At 46.2% G+C, this 17,318-nt stretch overlaps 1 protein-coding gene across 3 annotated transcripts in view; it reads left to right on the top strand.

Annotated features, from left to right (window-relative positions):
- The window catches only part of CPSF3 (cleavage and polyadenylation specific factor 3), a 37,181-nt gene extending 21,736 nt beyond the window's left edge, over positions 1-15,445 (top strand). For all 3 annotated transcript variants that reach the window (XM_003354926.4, XM_013996349.2, XM_021087870.1), the window contains 8 exons: positions 802-954; positions 3,648-3,756; positions 5,080-5,178; positions 7,727-7,821; positions 8,862-8,949; positions 9,409-9,478; positions 11,975-12,071; positions 14,817-15,445. In XM_003354926.4, the coding sequence (XP_003354974.1) occupies positions 802-954; positions 3,648-3,756; positions 5,080-5,178; positions 7,727-7,821; positions 8,862-8,949; positions 9,409-9,478; positions 11,975-12,071; positions 14,817-14,918 (813 nt within the window). In that variant the 3' untranslated portion in view covers positions 14,919-15,445. The remainder of the gene's footprint in view (positions 1-801; positions 955-3,647; positions 3,757-5,079; positions 5,179-7,726; positions 7,822-8,861; positions 8,950-9,408; positions 9,479-11,974; positions 12,072-14,816) is intronic.

Genomic DNA, 17,318 nt, shown 5'->3' with positions numbered 1-17,318 from the left:
TAAAATCTAGGTCATGGAAGTGAATTAGAAAGACTGGTAGCTAATGCAGTAGTTGTAAATACCTCTCTAAAACATAATTTCATTTGGTTCTGAAATCTTTTACTTGGTATTACTGTAAGAAATCGAAGAAAGCATTAGAAGTAATTTTTTCTCACAAAAACCTCCTTATTTGAAAGTCTTATATTAAGTTCCCACTGTGGTGCAATGAAAACGAACCCAACTAGTATCCATGGGGATTCGGGTTCCATCCCTGGCCTCACTCAGTGTGTTAAGGATCTGGCGTTGCCATGAGCTGTGGTGTAGGCTGGCAGCTGTGGCTCCAATTCCCCTAGCCTGAGATTTTCTGTATGCCGTGGGTGCAGCCCTATAAAGCAAAAAAAAACTTAAAACTGTAGGTGTTTTCTGAGACAGTAGGAGTCCAGTAGTCTCGGACAAGAACCGCATGCCTTTAACACTGGTAGCGGCTGCAGAGGTCCCCTGACCCAGCCCTTTCCCAGTGCGAGCACAGAAGCCTAGAAAAAGTCTGGCTTCCACCAAGTTGTATATCTCAATAGTGGCAAAAACTGGAGTAGAAATTTCTTTACTCTCTTGAAATAGTTCCAACTAAGTACCTTTTAAAGCCAAACAGAATGAAAATGTCATTCAAGTTTGATTGACGAAGGCCCTTAAAAGCAGTAATGTTTAATAACTTCACCTGTATCTCCATTTCCTATAATTAGCTGATTCAGATAAGGGCCAGCGTTAATCTGAACCAAGGATGGTTCCCCACCTGCTCTCTTACAATGTATGTCCCCTTTGTAGATTTTAGTCCACGGAGAACAGAACGAAATGGCCAGGTTGAAAGCAGCCCTGATTCGAGAATATGAAGACAATGACGAGGTGCACATAGAGGTTCACAATCCCCGGAATACGGAAGCAGTGACCTTGAACTTCCGGGGCGAAAAACTAGCTAAGGTAAAAGGTTATGGTTCTTAATGCTGTTCATCCCTAACGATCCCTCATCCCTTTCGGGAAATGTTTCCTTGTAAGAAAATCTGCTCCTGGTTCATCAAGATAATGGGCTTAGCAGTGGTTTCTGTCTGTTCAGTCGGTGCTACAAGCACGTTACCCTTGGGTTTTTAGGCCTTTTCTAGATCCACTAACTTGCTTTTCACATGGAAATTTTTCAAATACATAAGATCTTGATACTGAGTTTTTTGGCTTGTAACCCACACATTCCCACTTACTTTTATTCCCATGTCAGAGCGTAAGCGAATGTCCTTTTACTGTGTTGGGGGGGCGTTTGTGTGGTTGGTTTTTTCCATTTTTGTTTTTTAGTGCATCCAGCACAGTGTTCTGTCCCCCTCTGGGCATTCTCCCCAAGAATCGAAAGAAAGACCCATGTCTCTGAACATATTATCTGTGGATATGACGGAATTTATAAAAGTTTATTTTTTTAAGAGTTAATCATTTTCGATGAGGAAATATAATATGCTCAGAGTTTAAAAAGGAACTAACTAAAAAAGAAATAGTTAAGGGCAAAAAACCTTACCTGGGATTTTAGAGGGCTGCTGTAAGAAGTCTGCATTTTTACCTCTTATTCATCAAAAATCTTTTTCGGATACCTCTAAAGGCAACTTTTTAATGATCTCCCTGAAGTTTTAAATATCAAATGTGTTAACACACAACTTTACAGAATTCTTTTAGTCCATAATGAGCCAGAAATGAGGAAGCTAATGGATAAATATTGCTCCTTGCAGCAAAGTTGAGGAGAAAACAAATTTGCAGAAATTAGGATGTGAGACTTTTCCGGCCAAAGAAGAGCAAATAGTTGTATTTACTCCTGAATCTCACTGTTCACAAAACTTTCCAGGGGCCAATTTAATGGGAGGAATCTCATACCTGTAGAAAAATATACTCTGTTGAGAATCTCGAAAATTCTGCTGGTTGCAGTGGGGGAAGAAAAAGAAAGTTTTGTAGGCAGACCGTTCAGGAGAAGCTGAGTGAAACGAAAGTAAGCTGAGCTTGTAGCAAGACTTTCCAGAGTTTTTATTAGGCCCTTGTGCATCATAAATCCTCAAGAAATATAGTATATAGCATTTAAAAATCTTCTTTTTTTTTTTTTTTTTTTTTTGTCTTTTTGCTATTTGGGCCGCTCCCGCGGCATATGGAGGTTCCCAGGCTAGGGGTCGAATTGGAGCCGCAGCCACTGGCCTACACCAGAGCCATAGCAACGCGGGATCCGAGCCGCGTCTGCAACCTACACCACAGCTCACGGCAACGCCGGATCGTTAACCCACTGAGCAAGGTCAGGGACCGAACCCGAAACCTCATGGTTCCTAGTCGGATTCGTTAACCACTGCGCCACGACGGGAACTCCTAAAAATCTTTTTTGACTATGGAACTGAGAATACTTTTATGTGTCTTTTTATATTCAACTTTATATATGCATAGGGAAACTATTGTCCCTATCTGTTTTCGCAAATATAGCTTTATGTTACAGTGTTATTCTGTAATTTCTCCGTGATGTTAGCTATTTAAAATCATGAGCTTTAATTATTTTTTTTTCCTATAACCTAGTACTTTGGGAGAAGTCAGGTTTATGGCAGCCATCCTCAGCCACATAAAACAGAAACTAAGAAGCTGGCAAAGAAATCAGATCCACAAAAAAGAATTATCCAAAAAAAAAAAAATCCATGTACTTTACTGTCTAGGATTGTCAGGCCAACCTGTTGTATGTTTGGGAATAAATCTGCATGTTGGAAACTGGCACATGCTTGAATAAAGAGAGAAGCTGGCAGCGGAGGGTGGACTTTTTCTCTGAGGTCCTTGGTTCTCCAGGCAGACAGGCCTGCCCACCTCATCAGCACCTAGGACCTCCCTGTCCTGACATCTGCCCCCTGGCAGCAGAACTCCTTCCCAGGAAGGCACCGGCATCTCAGGAAGAACTAACCCTGAGAAGTCACGTGAAGCAGAGCGAACCCCCAGTAGAGTTATAAGAAAATGTTACCCCTGCCACCTGCCCTTAACTGATGAGAGGTGAACGTATAAGGAATATGGGGTCTTTATCCCCTTGAAGTTCCTTTATTTATAGCTGAGAAAAGTTACATTTGGGGACGTTGGAGTTGATGTTTGTAAGGTGTTTCGGAGGTGGCGGTAGGTTTTGAACAGTCAGTATTCTCTGGAGCTCATCATACCTGCCTTTCCTGACATCTCTAGTCAGGGATGCTGCTGCTCTTCGTGTTGGCTCTGGCATGACCTCACACCTTTGTGCAGTGGGGCTCCGTCCGCGGGCGAGGTTGCCAGCCCGCCTGAGGGAGCCACGCGTGTCTGGCCTCGCCAGCCGTCTTCTCACCCTCGCTGTCGAGGCTTCTTAAGCCCCGGGCTCAGTGGGTTGACTTGGCTGCTGAACTGATTGGAACCGAGCTGAACCCGCCGTTCTGGCCAGACCTGTCCCCGTGACTCTAACCTTTGCTCCCTTGGTAGCCTGGGTACCGCCCTGCTCTTACGGGTGTATAGCATTGTATATTTTCAGGTTTGAACACGTGCTGTTTTCATGGTCGAAATGTCTGTCAGCCTTATAATTATTCGGTCCCTGAATAATGAATTGTATTTTACTAGAATCTGTTCTCTTCAAATTGTTGGTTGGTTTGTTTGTTTTGTAATAGGTCATGGGCTTTTTAGCAGACAAAAAACCAGAACAAGGCCAGCGGGTCTCAGGAATACTTGTTAAAAGAAATTTTAATTATCACATCCTTTCCCCTTGCGACCTCTCCAGTAAGTATACTGTTAAATGGCCAATTGCCTTTGGGTTTTAGCCTTTGAGAAAATCTACAAAAACTTCTCTTACCTAGTGGCACATTTTAAATAACGACCAGATGGTTGAAACTTAATAATCTAGTTAGCTTTATGGGAAAAAAACCTTCCTTGGACTATTAAACCATTTAAATTCTTTGTGAGGTAGCATTTTTCTCAGTTGGGAATGTAAGTTCCCCTGGGAGACAGACAGGCTCCTGCGGACACTTCCCAGGCCTGTCCGCTGCCATTCTCCGAGCTGCTTCATTGCCTGGAGTCATGGTAGACTCCTCACACAGGCGTTTTGATTTTTATGACCCATAATTTTAAGTCGCTTGCTGGGCCTTATATTTTCATGCCTGTGTAAATGCTATGCTGTCATTCCTCTTGCAGTAAATATGGTATTATCTTCGAGTAAGTAACTGTGCTCAGTTTTATTTATGCGGCACTGAGAAATTAAAAGTGCTTTGTCAAGGAATAAGAAGTAGGCGTTCCTGCCGTGGTGCGGTGGGATTGGTGGCACCGCTGCAGCCCCAGGCTGCAAGGTTCAATCCCCGGCCCAGCACAGTTGGTGAACGGAGCCAGCGCTGCCACAGCTATGGCAGAGGTCACAGCTGCAGCTTGGATCTGATCCCTGATCTGGGAATTCCATATGCCACGTGGCAACCAAACAAAAAAGGTGGGGGTAAGAACTGGCAGCAGCGTTTAGGTGTTCAGCTGTGAGACAGGCCAGCGGTCGGCTTTCAGGCAGCCACGCAGTGGAAGATAGCTTTTGCATTAGCAGCAGGCGAGTGCTTACTCTGTGCCTGGCGTTGTGCTGGGTGCAGGAGGACTAGTTAAAAAACACAGTCCAGCCCTTGAAAAGCCTTTTATTGAGAGAACACCATTGAGCCGCGATGGACAGAAGTGCGTGAGTGTGTGAGGAAAGAGTGGGCCTAGAAGACGTGGGGAAAGCTTTGCAGACCCAGTGGCTCTCATGGCTGGTGGCGAAGGACCGCCGGGGGTTGCCAAGTAGAAAAGGTGGCAGAAGACAGCTCCCTATGGGCTTGGAGATGCTCAGGGGCCTGTATGCTTGGGGATGCACCTGCCTTGGGGCGGAGCACGAGTTACTGTGAGCGGGGATGGGGGGGGATTGTAGGATGAAACCAATTGAGATGCATCTTGAGAGCCTGAGAAACATGTCCTTTCTTACTTTGCTTATACTTCTCTTTTCTTTATTCCTGCCTGGTGTGTATTTACAAGTTGTAACATTTTGAGGGACTGGTATTGTTTCTTAAAGTATATGTATTCTACTTTCCTCTTCAGATTATACTGACTTGGCCATGAGCACCGTGAAACAGACCCAAGCCATCCCATATACCGGTCCTTTTAATTTGCTCTCTTACCAGCTCCAGAAGTTGACAGGTATGTGTATTTATTGACATTCGCTAAGTTGTTTGGGGTTTTTTGTTTTTTGTTTTTTTGTCTTTTTGCCTTTTCTAGGTCCAATCCGGAGGCATATGGAGGTTCCCAGGCTAGGGGTCGAATCGGAGCTGTAGCCGCCGACACACTCCAAAGCCACAGCAATGCGGGATCCAAGCCACATCTGTGACCTACACCACAACTCACAGCAACACCAGATCCTTAACCCACTGAGCGAGGCCAGGGATCAAACCTGCAACCTCATGGTTCCTAGTTGGATTCGTTAACTCCTGAGCCATGACGGGAACTCCTAAGTTGCTTGTTTTTTGAGTAAGGTAATTCTGTGTCTACATCTAAGGATGTTCATTTTGGTAACTGTCTCAGAATTACACAGATTTTATTTATATGTCACTTGATCATATTATTATCACCTTTAGATGAAAAATTTGAAAATATACTGATAAACATCTCTAAAATCTCTTACCTCTTATTCTTGATCCACTTAAAATTCTAAAAATATTGGTGGTTTTGCTTCTTGTGTTTAAATTCTACTTTATTGGTTTATTATACCTAAATTTTTTTTTTTTTTTTTTTTTGTCTTCTGTCTTTTTAGTGCCGCACCCGAGGCATATGGAGATTCCCAGGCTAAGGGTCGAATCAGAGCTGGTGCTGCCTGCCTACGCCAGACCCACAGCAACGCCAGATCCAAGCCACGTCTCTGACCTACACCACAGCTCATGGTAATGCCGGATCCTTAACCCACTGAGCGAGGCCAGGGATGGAACCCACAACCTCATGGTTCCTAGTCGGATTCATTTCCACTGCGCCACAACTGGAATTCCCAACTATACCTGAATTTTATCTATTTAAGTGAAAATTTTTCTGGTTCCATCAGTACAAATCTATACTGGAGGTTTTTTGTTTCTGTTTGGGTTTTGTTTTGTTTTGGTGGGGCTCCTTTGTTCATTTGTTTTCCTATGGCATGTGAGAGTTCCCAGGCCAGGGATCGGACCAGCAGTGACAATGTCAGGTCCTTAACTGGTAGGGCCACCAGGGAACTACTATCCAACAGGTTTTGTCAGAGTACGTGGTCAAAGGCCAGTAAAGAGTAACCCACTGTTTTCATATTAGACCATTTTGAAGTAGAGATTTTTGTGTATTAACATCATGAGAGGCAATGACTAAGTTAAAAGGCATGGGCTCTCTGGAGTTCCCGTCTTGGCTCAGCGGTGATGAATCCGACTAGTATCCATGAGGATGCAGGTTCACTCCCTGGCCTTGCTCAGTGGGTTAAGGATCCGGCGTTGCTGTGAGCTGTGGTGTAGGTCGCAGACGCAGCTTGGATCTGGTGTTGCAGTGGTTATGGTGTAGGCCGGCAGCTGTAGCTCTGATTCGACCCCCTAGCCTGGGAACTGCCATGTGCTGTGAGGCAGCCATAAAAAAACCAAAAAAAAAAAAAAAAAAAAAAAAAGGCACGGGCTCTCTGTATTAAGCAAAAACACTCCAGATCGCAAAATTTCACTTTCTATTAATATGCTCTTTATAATTCATATAGTAAAGTACTACCATAAAATGATCAATAGAAAGAATATCTTTTTTTAACCTCAGATCCTCATGTTAGAATTATAGGTTATAACATAGGAAGTTAATAAGAGGTGTTTGAATTAATCCTTAATTAACAGGTTACTGGGGAAACCAGGAAAGTCTCATCTTAGACAATGGAATGTCCCTGCAGAACCATTAAACCTATGAAACAGGAATTCCCGTTGTGACTCAGTGGGTTAAGAACCTGATTACTCATGAAGATGCAGGTTTGATCCCTGGCCTGGCTCAGCAGGTTAAGGATCGGGCAATGCCGTGAGCTGTGGCATAGGTCGCAGACACGGCTCAGATCCTGAGTTGCTGTGGCTGTGGCCCTACAAAAAAAAAAAAAAGAAGAAGAAAAAGCCTATGAAACAGAAGGTAGAAGTGACCCGTAGTCATGCATCTCCTGTTAAATTTTAAGATGCTGGTCAATTAAATCTCTTCTGCAAGCACAGGTGTTTGACAGTCAGCAAAGTTTGCAATTGATAAAATGCAATGGAAGTGAATCCAACTAGAAACCACAAGGTTGCGGGTTCAATCCCCGGCCTCACTCAGTGGGTTAAGAATCCAGAGTTGCCATGAGCTGTGGTGTAGGTCACAGATGTGGCTTGGATCTGGTGTTGCTGTGGCTTTGGCGTAGGCTGGCGGCAATGGCTCCCATTAGACCTCTAGCCTGGGAACCTCCATATGCCACCGGTGGTGCCCTAAAAAGACAAAACAAAAAACAAAAAAAAATTTAAAAATCCTATCTAGTTACATGAATTTTTATCATACATGTTGAGATCTTTCGGTTGCTGTTAGCAATTAATATAAAACTTAGCTGCTTAAAATCTGACTATACAAATGAGCTATTACATTTTTTCTTTGTGTATCATCTTTCCTTCAGCTGCTTCTATAAACACATGAATAACTGAGCTCTAGAGGATTACCAGAAAATTAAATACATCTCATAATTTCTTTTTTTCAGGTGATGTAGAAGAATTAGAAATTCAAGAAAAACCTGCTTTGAAAGTGTTCAAAAATATTACTGTAATACAGGAACCAGGAATGGTGGTATTAGAGGTAAGGGCATCCTGAGTTCACGTGTAATTGCAGAGAAAATTGGTGTCATCCCAGTCAGGAAGAAAATTGTCGGAAAATATATGTGTGTGTATTCTTCTTTTCAAGGTTGGCTTTAAACATAACGTAGCCAGGCGTTTTCTGTGTAGGTGCAGTAACATAGAAACTAATAATAAGGCGTAGTATTTAGTATGTGTAATGCTCTGAGAGGTGTCGCCTGTGAGTAAGTCCTAACTGATTTTGTGGTAGGTAACACCAGGATGTCTTTAGTTTGATTATCAAAACGTCTAAATCTCCTCAAGATAAAAATATAATTCTCGGAGTTCCCGTCATGGCGCAGTGGTTAACGTATCCGACTAGGAACCATGAGGTTGTGGGTTCGATCCCTGCCCTTGCTCAGTGGGTTAATGATCCAGCGTTGCCGTGAGCTGTGGTGTAGGTCGCAGACGAGGCTCGGATCCCGCGTTGCTGTAGCTCTGGCGTAGGCTGGTGGCTACAGCTCCGATTCGACCCCTAGCCTGGGAACCTCCATATGCCGCGAGAGCAGCCCAAGAAATAGCAAAAAGACAAAAAAAAATATATATATATAATTCTCTTCCCTCGAAGCAAGCAAACTCGTCATGGGATACTTCTTAAGAGCACGGAATGTGATGATTCAAATAAGCAGCATTAAAATAACCCAAATCTGCTGTTCCCGTCATGGCTCAGTGGTTAACGAATCTGACTAGAACCCATGAGGTTGCGGGTTGGATCCCTGGCCTCGCTCAGTGGGTTAAGGATCCAGTGTTGCCGTGAGCTGTGGTGTAGGTCGCAGACACGGCTCGGATCTGGCGTTGCAGTGGCTGGTGTAGGCCAGAAGCTGCAGCTCTGATGGACCCCTAGCCTGGGAACCTCCCTATGCCGCAGGTATGGTCCTAAAAAGCTAAATAAATTAATTAATTAAAATAACCCAAACCTGCAAGGGCTGGAAATCATTAATTTAGGTAAATACGGTTCCCACTGTTGGAGTTTTAAATTCCCTAATTCTGCCTCTTGCTTTACAGTGGTTGGCAAACCCTTCCAATGATATGTATGCAGATACGGTAACAACCGTGATATTAGAAGTTCAGTCAAACCCGAAAATAAGGAAAGGTACAAAATTACTTTATTTTTTATCCATTAATTCTTTCATTTCTCCCATGGTCCTCTGAAGTAAGAAGCAGAAAACAGAGTCCTAAAGAACTCAAAACCTGATTTTTTCATTCCTTTAACTTCTAAAATATAATATATGCATAACAATGCACATTGCTCATATTTTATTTACTTTTTGTCCTGAGTCTTCATTCACGCTGTAAAAATACGGTTGCCGTGAACGCAAACACAAAATCTGTTGGTAACGGTGTCTTAAAAAGAGTTTAATCAGAAATTCCAAAATGCTGCTGAATCGAACCAGCACGGCCACCAGGAGAGCGGGCTGCTGCTGTCTCCGTGTTTGACGAAACGTTGAATAAACCACTTTGGTTTCTCAGCAGCTGTGTTCCGATTATTGATTTGGAAAGTATTCTAAATAGGGCTTTGGAGATTGAACGCCCTGTTGCTTTTTCTTTCCAGGTGCAGTCCAGAAGGTTTCCAAAAAGTTAGAGATGCACGTTTACAGCAAGAGGTTGGAGATCATGCTCCAGTAAGTGTGGCGTCCGCTCCCGCTCCGCAGGGCGGCCAAGCAGGGGCTGGGGAGGAGGCCCTTCTGGTGGCGTCGCCACCTGCTTGTGCGGCTCAGACAAGGTCCCTTAACGAGTCCGGGGGCCTCTGTTTCTGCCAGCCAAGGGGTTTGAACCACTTCCTTCCAGCTAAACCCTCTCACCAGTTCTGAGTCCCTGTGACCTGCTTGGCCGGCCACTTTGCTGTAAATACCTTTTACTTAATGTAGAGCCTCACGATGCTTCTCTGTGGCTCACGTAGCAGGATAAAACCTTGTCATCAAGGACAGGTACTCAAATTTTAACCTCGTGTCAGTACGCCTCTAAGAATTGTTATACACTTACTTCTCTCTGAATAGAGCTCCACAGGAGCAGTAATTTTCTGGACTCTTTCAGATAGTAAGTCTGTAAACCGTCAGTCACCTTTAGACTTTTCTCGGAATGCCAGCGATCAGGCCTTTCCTCCACTGTTTCAGAATAATTTTTTCCAAACAAAATAGTCATCTAAAACTGCCTCTTAGTGGATAACTGCAATTTAACCTTATGTATGATATCCCAAAAAGGAAGAAGAAAAAGATTTGAATTGTTTTATCATTTCAGCATCTAGCGTAGTGCCTTGAACACAGCAATCTCTCAAACACTTGCTGAGTAAACGACCGCTTCTGTTTTTAAGCTGAAGGTTACTTACTTAGATGGTTTGGTAAAATACGGCGCTCTGCAGGCTTGGAGGTTTTTATGTTACTGTATCTCTGTCCCTCCCTTTCCCCCAAATTCCACGCTGATAATCTTCTACAGCAGCCATTTACTGGCTTTTTAAAATGGGTGATAGGCTTTAAATGGTGGCTTACAAACGGTGTCACACAGCTTCAGAAGTGCTCTTGGTGGCGTCATTTTGATTTTAAAAAGCACACCTGCCATACAACCTAAAAACCAGCCGACGGTTTGCACTGCCGTGAAAAGGCTGTGGGTCCCGTGTCCGCCGGTTCCCAGCGCTGCTCCTCTGCAGTGTCTGAGAGCCTGGCCTGCCAGCCTGGGAGTCTGCGTGTTTTAATCATTTTAGACCCTGACTCCTCGAGCTGTGGAACTTCACCTGGAAGGGGAAGCGCACACACAGCCTTATCTTTGGTTTTTAAGGAGTTAGACGCCCCTTTCTCAAGCGCCTCTTGGGACCCCAGGGGGAAAAGCCCTTTTGTAGCAGACAGGTGACAGTGCTCTCCTGTGCCTGTCCAGGGGACGCATCGAGCGCAGTCGTGCTGTGAGCAGCTCTGTTTTCAGCGGCTTTACAGAAATAGAAAGCCCTGTGTTGCCCTGGCATGGCTGAGCTTCCCAGGTGCACCCATGGGTGCCGGACGGAGGCCTGGACCCTGCGCCTCCGCGGGGCCGCACGCAGGCATCCGCTCCAGGCTGCTGGCCCTTCGCCCTCGCCATCCCCTGGTCTCCTGCCCCGGACCCTGCCTGGGCCACCTGCCCTCCCACACACACCCTTCCACAAACGCGGGCACAGGAGGCCAGGGCCAGGGCCCACACGCGCCCCCTGAGTGTGAGGTGCCGGCTTGTTTCAACTCCCAGGTCGGTCCCAGTCTGAAAACTGCAGCTGTCACTCCAGCTCTTTAAATCCTTAGGATTATATGTGGATAAATTTCTTTAACAAACCGACAACTGGTTGCATAAAAATGAGGCTTGTTCTTTTGAATACATTTCTGTAGTTAAAGTATTTTCCCTTAGTACAAGGTTGCCCAGCCAGTTTATTCAAACGTATCATTCCCATGACTGCCCGGAAGAGCAGGCAGTTAATGTCCCTTCTCCCCCGACCCCTGCCCTGGAATATAGCTTTTTTCAGTGCTCGACTGTCAAGCTGACCCGTGTCTGGGGAGTTTTTCGAGTCACTGACTACCATTCCTCGCCTGCGTCCCGCCCGCTGCTTCGGCTGTGGGTTGCAGGTGTCTCTGTCATTGATGGGGACAAGTGTGGAAACGGATCGACCGACCGTCGCTCTTCGGTGACGGAGGCAGCGTCTCGGGATTTTCCACCTCCCCGGGGGCCCAGCGCACCCGGCACGGAGAAGATGCTCCGTGAGCCCAGGGTTAACCGGAAGGAGGCCTTCGGAGCGGGTTAAAGGGCTGGCGGCCCGTGGACCTAGAGGCCTGGACACGTCGCCCACACGGGTGCCCACGAGCCAGGGGCTCCAAGCAGGTGCCCTCACTGCCTCGTGCCTAAAGGACTCCCTGCCACAGTTATTATAGGTGACGAGAGCGGATATGAAGTGCCACGTGTGACGCTTGTTCTTAATAAATGATAGCTGTATGTATTTCCTGCCTTACAAAATTAATAAAATGTGCGAAAATAAGTAAGTGCATTTCAGGAGTAGATATAAGGACTCTACCTCAGAACGAGGGCCTATCGCAAATATTATTATTCCCCAAATCTTTACGTATTTATGGAACAGTTTCCACTAATGCCGCCCCTTTGCTTATCCTAAGGGACATATTTGGAGAGGACTGTGTTAGCGTAAAGGACGGATCTGTTCTTAGTGTCACTGTGGATGGAAAAACTGCCAACATAAACTTGGAGACGCGGGTATGTAGCTGTTCCTTCCTGCATTGCAAGGCACTGGGGGATAAAGTGAACGCAAAAAATAATCTGGTTTGCAGTTTACTTTTGCATTTGGGCATTTCCTAGATTTAAAGATAGACTGTGTTTCTGTCGTCAGGTTTTTTTTTTTTTTTTTTTTTTTTGTCTTTTTGTCTTTTTGCTATTTCTTTGGGCCGCTCCCGCGGCATATGGAGGTTCCCAGGCTAGGGGTCCAATCAGAGCCGTAGCCACTGGCCTACGCCAGAGCCACAGCAACGCAGGATCTGAGCGGCGTCTTCGACCTACACCACAGTTCACGGCAACAGCGGATCCTTAACCCACTGAGCAAGGCCAGGGATTGAACCCGCAACCTCATGGTTCCTAGTTGGATTCGTTAACCACTGCGCCATCACGGGAACTCCTCTGCCGTCAGGTTTTACATCCATACTTTTACTTCTCGTTCTGCCCTAAGTGGTTTTCCCTGTCGCTGCAGAGGGTTCCTTTCCCACGTCTCGCTGACTCCCCCGGGCTCCATTTCCATAGTATTCCTCAATCCGCCTCGGCTTTCTCTACTTTGGCCTCCATGCGATGCAGGTTTTCCAGAGAAGCGGCTCTCCTGCTCACAGCAAGATCCAAGTGGCTTTTGCAAACAGTGGGATTCGTGTGTGCGGGGCCTGCAGGCCTTTAGGAATTATTTCATGAGCATAAGTGAATATGTGTCTCCTCCTCGGGGTGTGGGGGGGTGGCTTTTGAAGAGTAGAACAGTTCTGCTAAACCAGTAGCACATGTTTGGGATTTTGTTCATGTATTCTTTGACCGTATAGCTGTTTTGAGCAAACACTCGGTTTATTTTACCTCAATAGAAGAATAAGCCAAGAACACTAACAAGTAATTCGCTAGAGAAGAAATACAGCCAACAAGCACATGAAACAAATGTGTCAGATCAGATCCACTGAGAGTTAAAGGAAACACAGACTGAAAGTATAAAATATCACTCTTTCTGTGTTTCTGTCGGCACCGAGTAAAAAGAGTGCCGGGACCCGCTGGTGGTGAGCGAGGAGGGACACCGCTGCCCGCGGTTCCGTCGGGCCAGGGAGGAGGTTGTAGGGCGGGCAGGGCGTTCTGGCTGCAGCGCCGTTTGCTGATTGGCGTCCAAAGCCTTCAAAGTACATACCTGTATGCACGATGCCATTTGCTGGCTTTCACCAAAGAACATGATTAGGGAAGTGAGGAGATAGATAGATCGATATTTTAGCATCGATTATAGCAAAACTCCAAGAGACCTAAATATCCAAGAGTAGGAGATGGTAACTGAGTAAACACTGGGTCTGCTGTGCCCTTCGTCACGGAATACGCTCAACACAGCTACTGAGAACGGTGATGCAGGGTTTTTTGGGGGGGTTTCTTTGTCTTTTTAGGGCCACACCTGTGGCATATGGAGGTTCCCAGCTAGGGGTCAAATTGGCACTGTAGCCGCCTACGCCAGAGCCACAGCAACTCAGGATCCAAGCCGCATCTGTGACCTACACCACAGCCTGAGGCAATGCCGGATCCTTAACCCACTGAGCAAGGCCAAGGGTCGAACCCGCGTCCTCATGGATGCCAGTCGGGTTTGTTAACTGCTGAGCCACGATGGGAACTCCAATGATGTAGATTTATTAATGTGCAGAGTTGTCCATTACATTATTGAGTGAGGAAAAAAGTTACAAGATAGCAAATACGAATTATCCCATCTTTGTTTTAAAGAAATATATATATATATAGCCAGAAATCTAGAGGTTTATGCACTGAAATGTCAACAATAGTTATCATAGAATTAAGGGTGTTAGCTTTTCTTCCCTAAATTTTTATGTGAGGAATATTTATGGTGTGATAACCTTTTTTTAAAACAAAGTTTTTGTTGAGTTGATGACCATATCCAGTTCTTGCTAAATAATTTGTGTTGCATGACTTCCCTGGAGTGTCATTTACTAGATCAAAACATGGGCTTTGAAGTAAACATATTCTTTATTCCCTTTATTCTTTTTTTTTTCCCATAATTAATCCCTGGTCTGACTCAGTGGCGTCAGGAATCTCGGCATCCGGGTGCATGCCCACAGCTGTGCGGGGCAGCAGTTCTGGCTTCTGATCATCAAGAATCCTACCCCTTCAGCAAATGATTGTTCTTTTTGGGGGCGGGGGGCCCACATCTGCGGTATATGGAAGTTCCCTGGCCAGGGTCGAATCAGAGCTATATACCCTGGCCTACGCCACAGCCATAACAACATGGGATCCAAGCCACATCGGCAACCTACATCACAGCTTCTCGGCAACAGGGATCCTTAACCCACTGAGCGAGGCCAGGGGTCAAACCCGCAACCTCATGGATACCAGTCAGGTTTGTTACCGCTGAGCCATGATGGGAACTCCGGGAAATGATTGTTCTTAAAGAGCGTTAGTTTCTCTTTAACATAGTAATTCTAGACAGGAGTTCCCATCAGGGCTCAGCAGGTTAAGAAGCTGACGTAGTCTCTGTGAGGATGCAGGTTCAATTCTTGGCCTCGTTCAGTGGGATAAGGATCCTGCATAGGTTGCAGATGTGGCTCCGATCCCGATCCAGCGTTGCTGTGGCTGTGGTGTAGGCCGGCAGCTGCACCTCTGATTCGACCCCTAGCCTGGGAACCTCCCTCTGCCACAGGTGCAGTTGTAAAAAGAAAAAAAATCCACTCCAGACACTTGGGCTGCCAGGCATGTTTGTGCTCTCACTTTCAGACCGTGGAATGTGAAGAAGGGAGTGAAGACGACGAGTCCCTCCGAGAAATGGTGGAGCTGGCTGCCCAGAGGCTGTATGAGGCCCTCACGCCAGTGCCCTGACCCCTCACGCCTCTGTAGATGTTCAAACGTCGTGTCATGCTCGGCTCTACTGTTACTTCAAATAAAAGACAGTCATTTCCCTGGGGGCCTCTTTACTCTTGACGACAAAGGGCCTTTAGTCCAACCCTTAGATACCACTACGGGACCAGCTCATTTGTCCATCATTGAGGACTGCTCCTTCAACTGCCGGCTGCCGAGTCTGCTCCAGGGACGGATGCAGGACCCATGACACCGTGAAGACCCCCCCACACTGCGGGAGCAGAAGGGCTGGTCCTCTTTAGGGAAAGGACATGCATGATGGCCGGAGCTTTCATATCCATGATCTGAATTTGGATTAATAATTAGCGCTTTTCAACGTCTTAAGCCCCTTTTCTGTTTCTTCCCTCCCGATAGTCTTTCCAAATTCCTTAGTTTATATGTTTGTAAAATTAGAATTTTCAAGATTCAATAATGTTTTCTTTATGTAAGATCCACATTCAGTTCAGATATTCAAAAGATGCTTTTTATGATTCAGGTTCAAGGATGCTCATATGTTGTTGAGTTGTCTTATGTGTGTATTAATCATCAGTCCAGTTTTCTCAAGTACGAGTAGCTCAGACTTGCAAGGGCCTGGACACGGGTGTCTGGTCTTGTGCTGAGAGACCGGATCGACTCTGCCGGGGGTGGGGGCGGGAGGGGTCTTCGGCGTCTGCTTCAGTGAAAGGCTCCACCTGCTCCCTCAGCGGGAACGGAACAAGCAGGCCCTGGGGCAGGTTCGCCTTCACAGCCTGGCTGTGAAAAGTCAAAAAAAAAAAAAAAAAGATTCCTACTTAGTGTTTGGCCTAAACCAAAAGTCTGAGGGTCACCTTCTGTAAGTGCCATTTAAGATTTTGTTATGATAGATTTGATTTTATTTATTTTTGCTTCTTAGGGCCACACCTGCGGCATATGGAAGTTCCCAGGCTAGCGGTCTAATCAGAGCTACGGCCGTCGGCCTACACCACAGCCACAGCCACACCAGATACGAGCCTCGTCTGCGACCTACACCACAGCTCAGGGCAACGCCCCATCCTTAACCTGCTGAGCGAGGTCAGGGATCGAACACGCAACCTCATGGATACGAGTTGGATTTGTTTCCGCTGAGCCACGATGGGAACTCCTGTTATGATGGATTTTAAAACTTTTTTTTTTTTTTTTTTTTTTTGTCTTTTTAGGGCCGTACCCTCGGCATATGGAGGTTCCCAGGCTAGGGGTCGAACCAGAGCTGTTGCTGCCGGCCTACACCACAGCCACAGCAACTCGGGATCCTTAACCCACTGAGCAAGGCCAGGGATCATGGTTCCTAGTTGGATTCATTGCCACTGCACCACAACGGTAACTCCTAAAACATTTTTAAGTTACAAAAAATACACACTTGTGATATCTTTACAACACAGGTTATACACAGCAGAAAGGACGAGTCCTTTCGGAGTCCCGCTCCCTGAGGCAACCAGTTTCACTTAAGGATTCTAAACTGCTGTTCAATCTGCCCATCTCACCTCCAGTGTGCCTCTGACACCAAATCATCTTGTCCCCTCTGGTTCCTGCCGCAGCCTCCCTTCTCTGCCTACATTTGATTCCTAAAGTAGCAGACCTGCCCTCAAGCCTCCCCTGCTGAAATTTCTTCAGGGCTCCTTTACCGTAATTAGGATGAAGTCCAAACACCTTAACTTGGCCTAATGGGCTCTCAACCCTGACTGCGTGTCGAATCTCCCGGGGAGCATTAAAAATGGATTGATGGCGTTCCCGTCGCGGCTCAGTGGAAACATCTGACTAGTATCCATGAGAAGGCAGGTTTGGTCCCTGGCCTTGCTCAGTGGGTTAAGGAGCCGGTGTTGCCGTGAGCTGTGGTGTAGGTTGAAGACGCGGTGCAGATCTGGCATTGCTGTGGCTGTGGGGCAGGCCAGCATCTGTAGATCCACTTCAACCCCTAGCCTGGGAACCTCCATATGCCATGGGTGCGGCCCTAAAAAAACAAAAAAAGAATTGATGCCTTCATCTTGTCAGAAGTGTAGTTAGTTGGTCTGTGAAGCCAGGGAACTCCCAGCCTGAAGAGGGAGTCAGGCTCTGCATCATCCTACCGGTGCCTCCAGCTCCAGCCACCCCCCCAGCACCCCAAGTCCAAGCCACGGGAAGCCGGCTTTTCTAACACGCACTGTTCCCTTGCTCTCCTGGTTTTCACCTTAGGCTTAGTTGTTTCAAGACATCCCTTTTTGGCTCATTTTTATCACAGCCGTTACACTTCATTGTGGGTTGAGATGACAGAGGCCCTCCTTTGAGCAAACTCGAGCCAGACTCCTCTGTCTTCTTTCTGAATAGGCCTCCACCTTGGGCTCCGTCTGTGGCCACTTTGTCCTGCCGAATCAGTTCAGCAAAAACCCC

Source organism: Sus scrofa, chromosome 3 (genome assembly GCF_000003025.6).
Source record: "Sus scrofa isolate TJ Tabasco breed Duroc chromosome 3, Sscrofa11.1, whole genome shotgun sequence".
NCBI classification, from domain to species: Eukaryota; Metazoa; Chordata; class Mammalia; order Artiodactyla; family Suidae; genus Sus; species Sus scrofa.
Note: the sequence above shows the minus strand (reverse complement) of the source record. Positions and strands in the feature narration are given on the sequence as shown.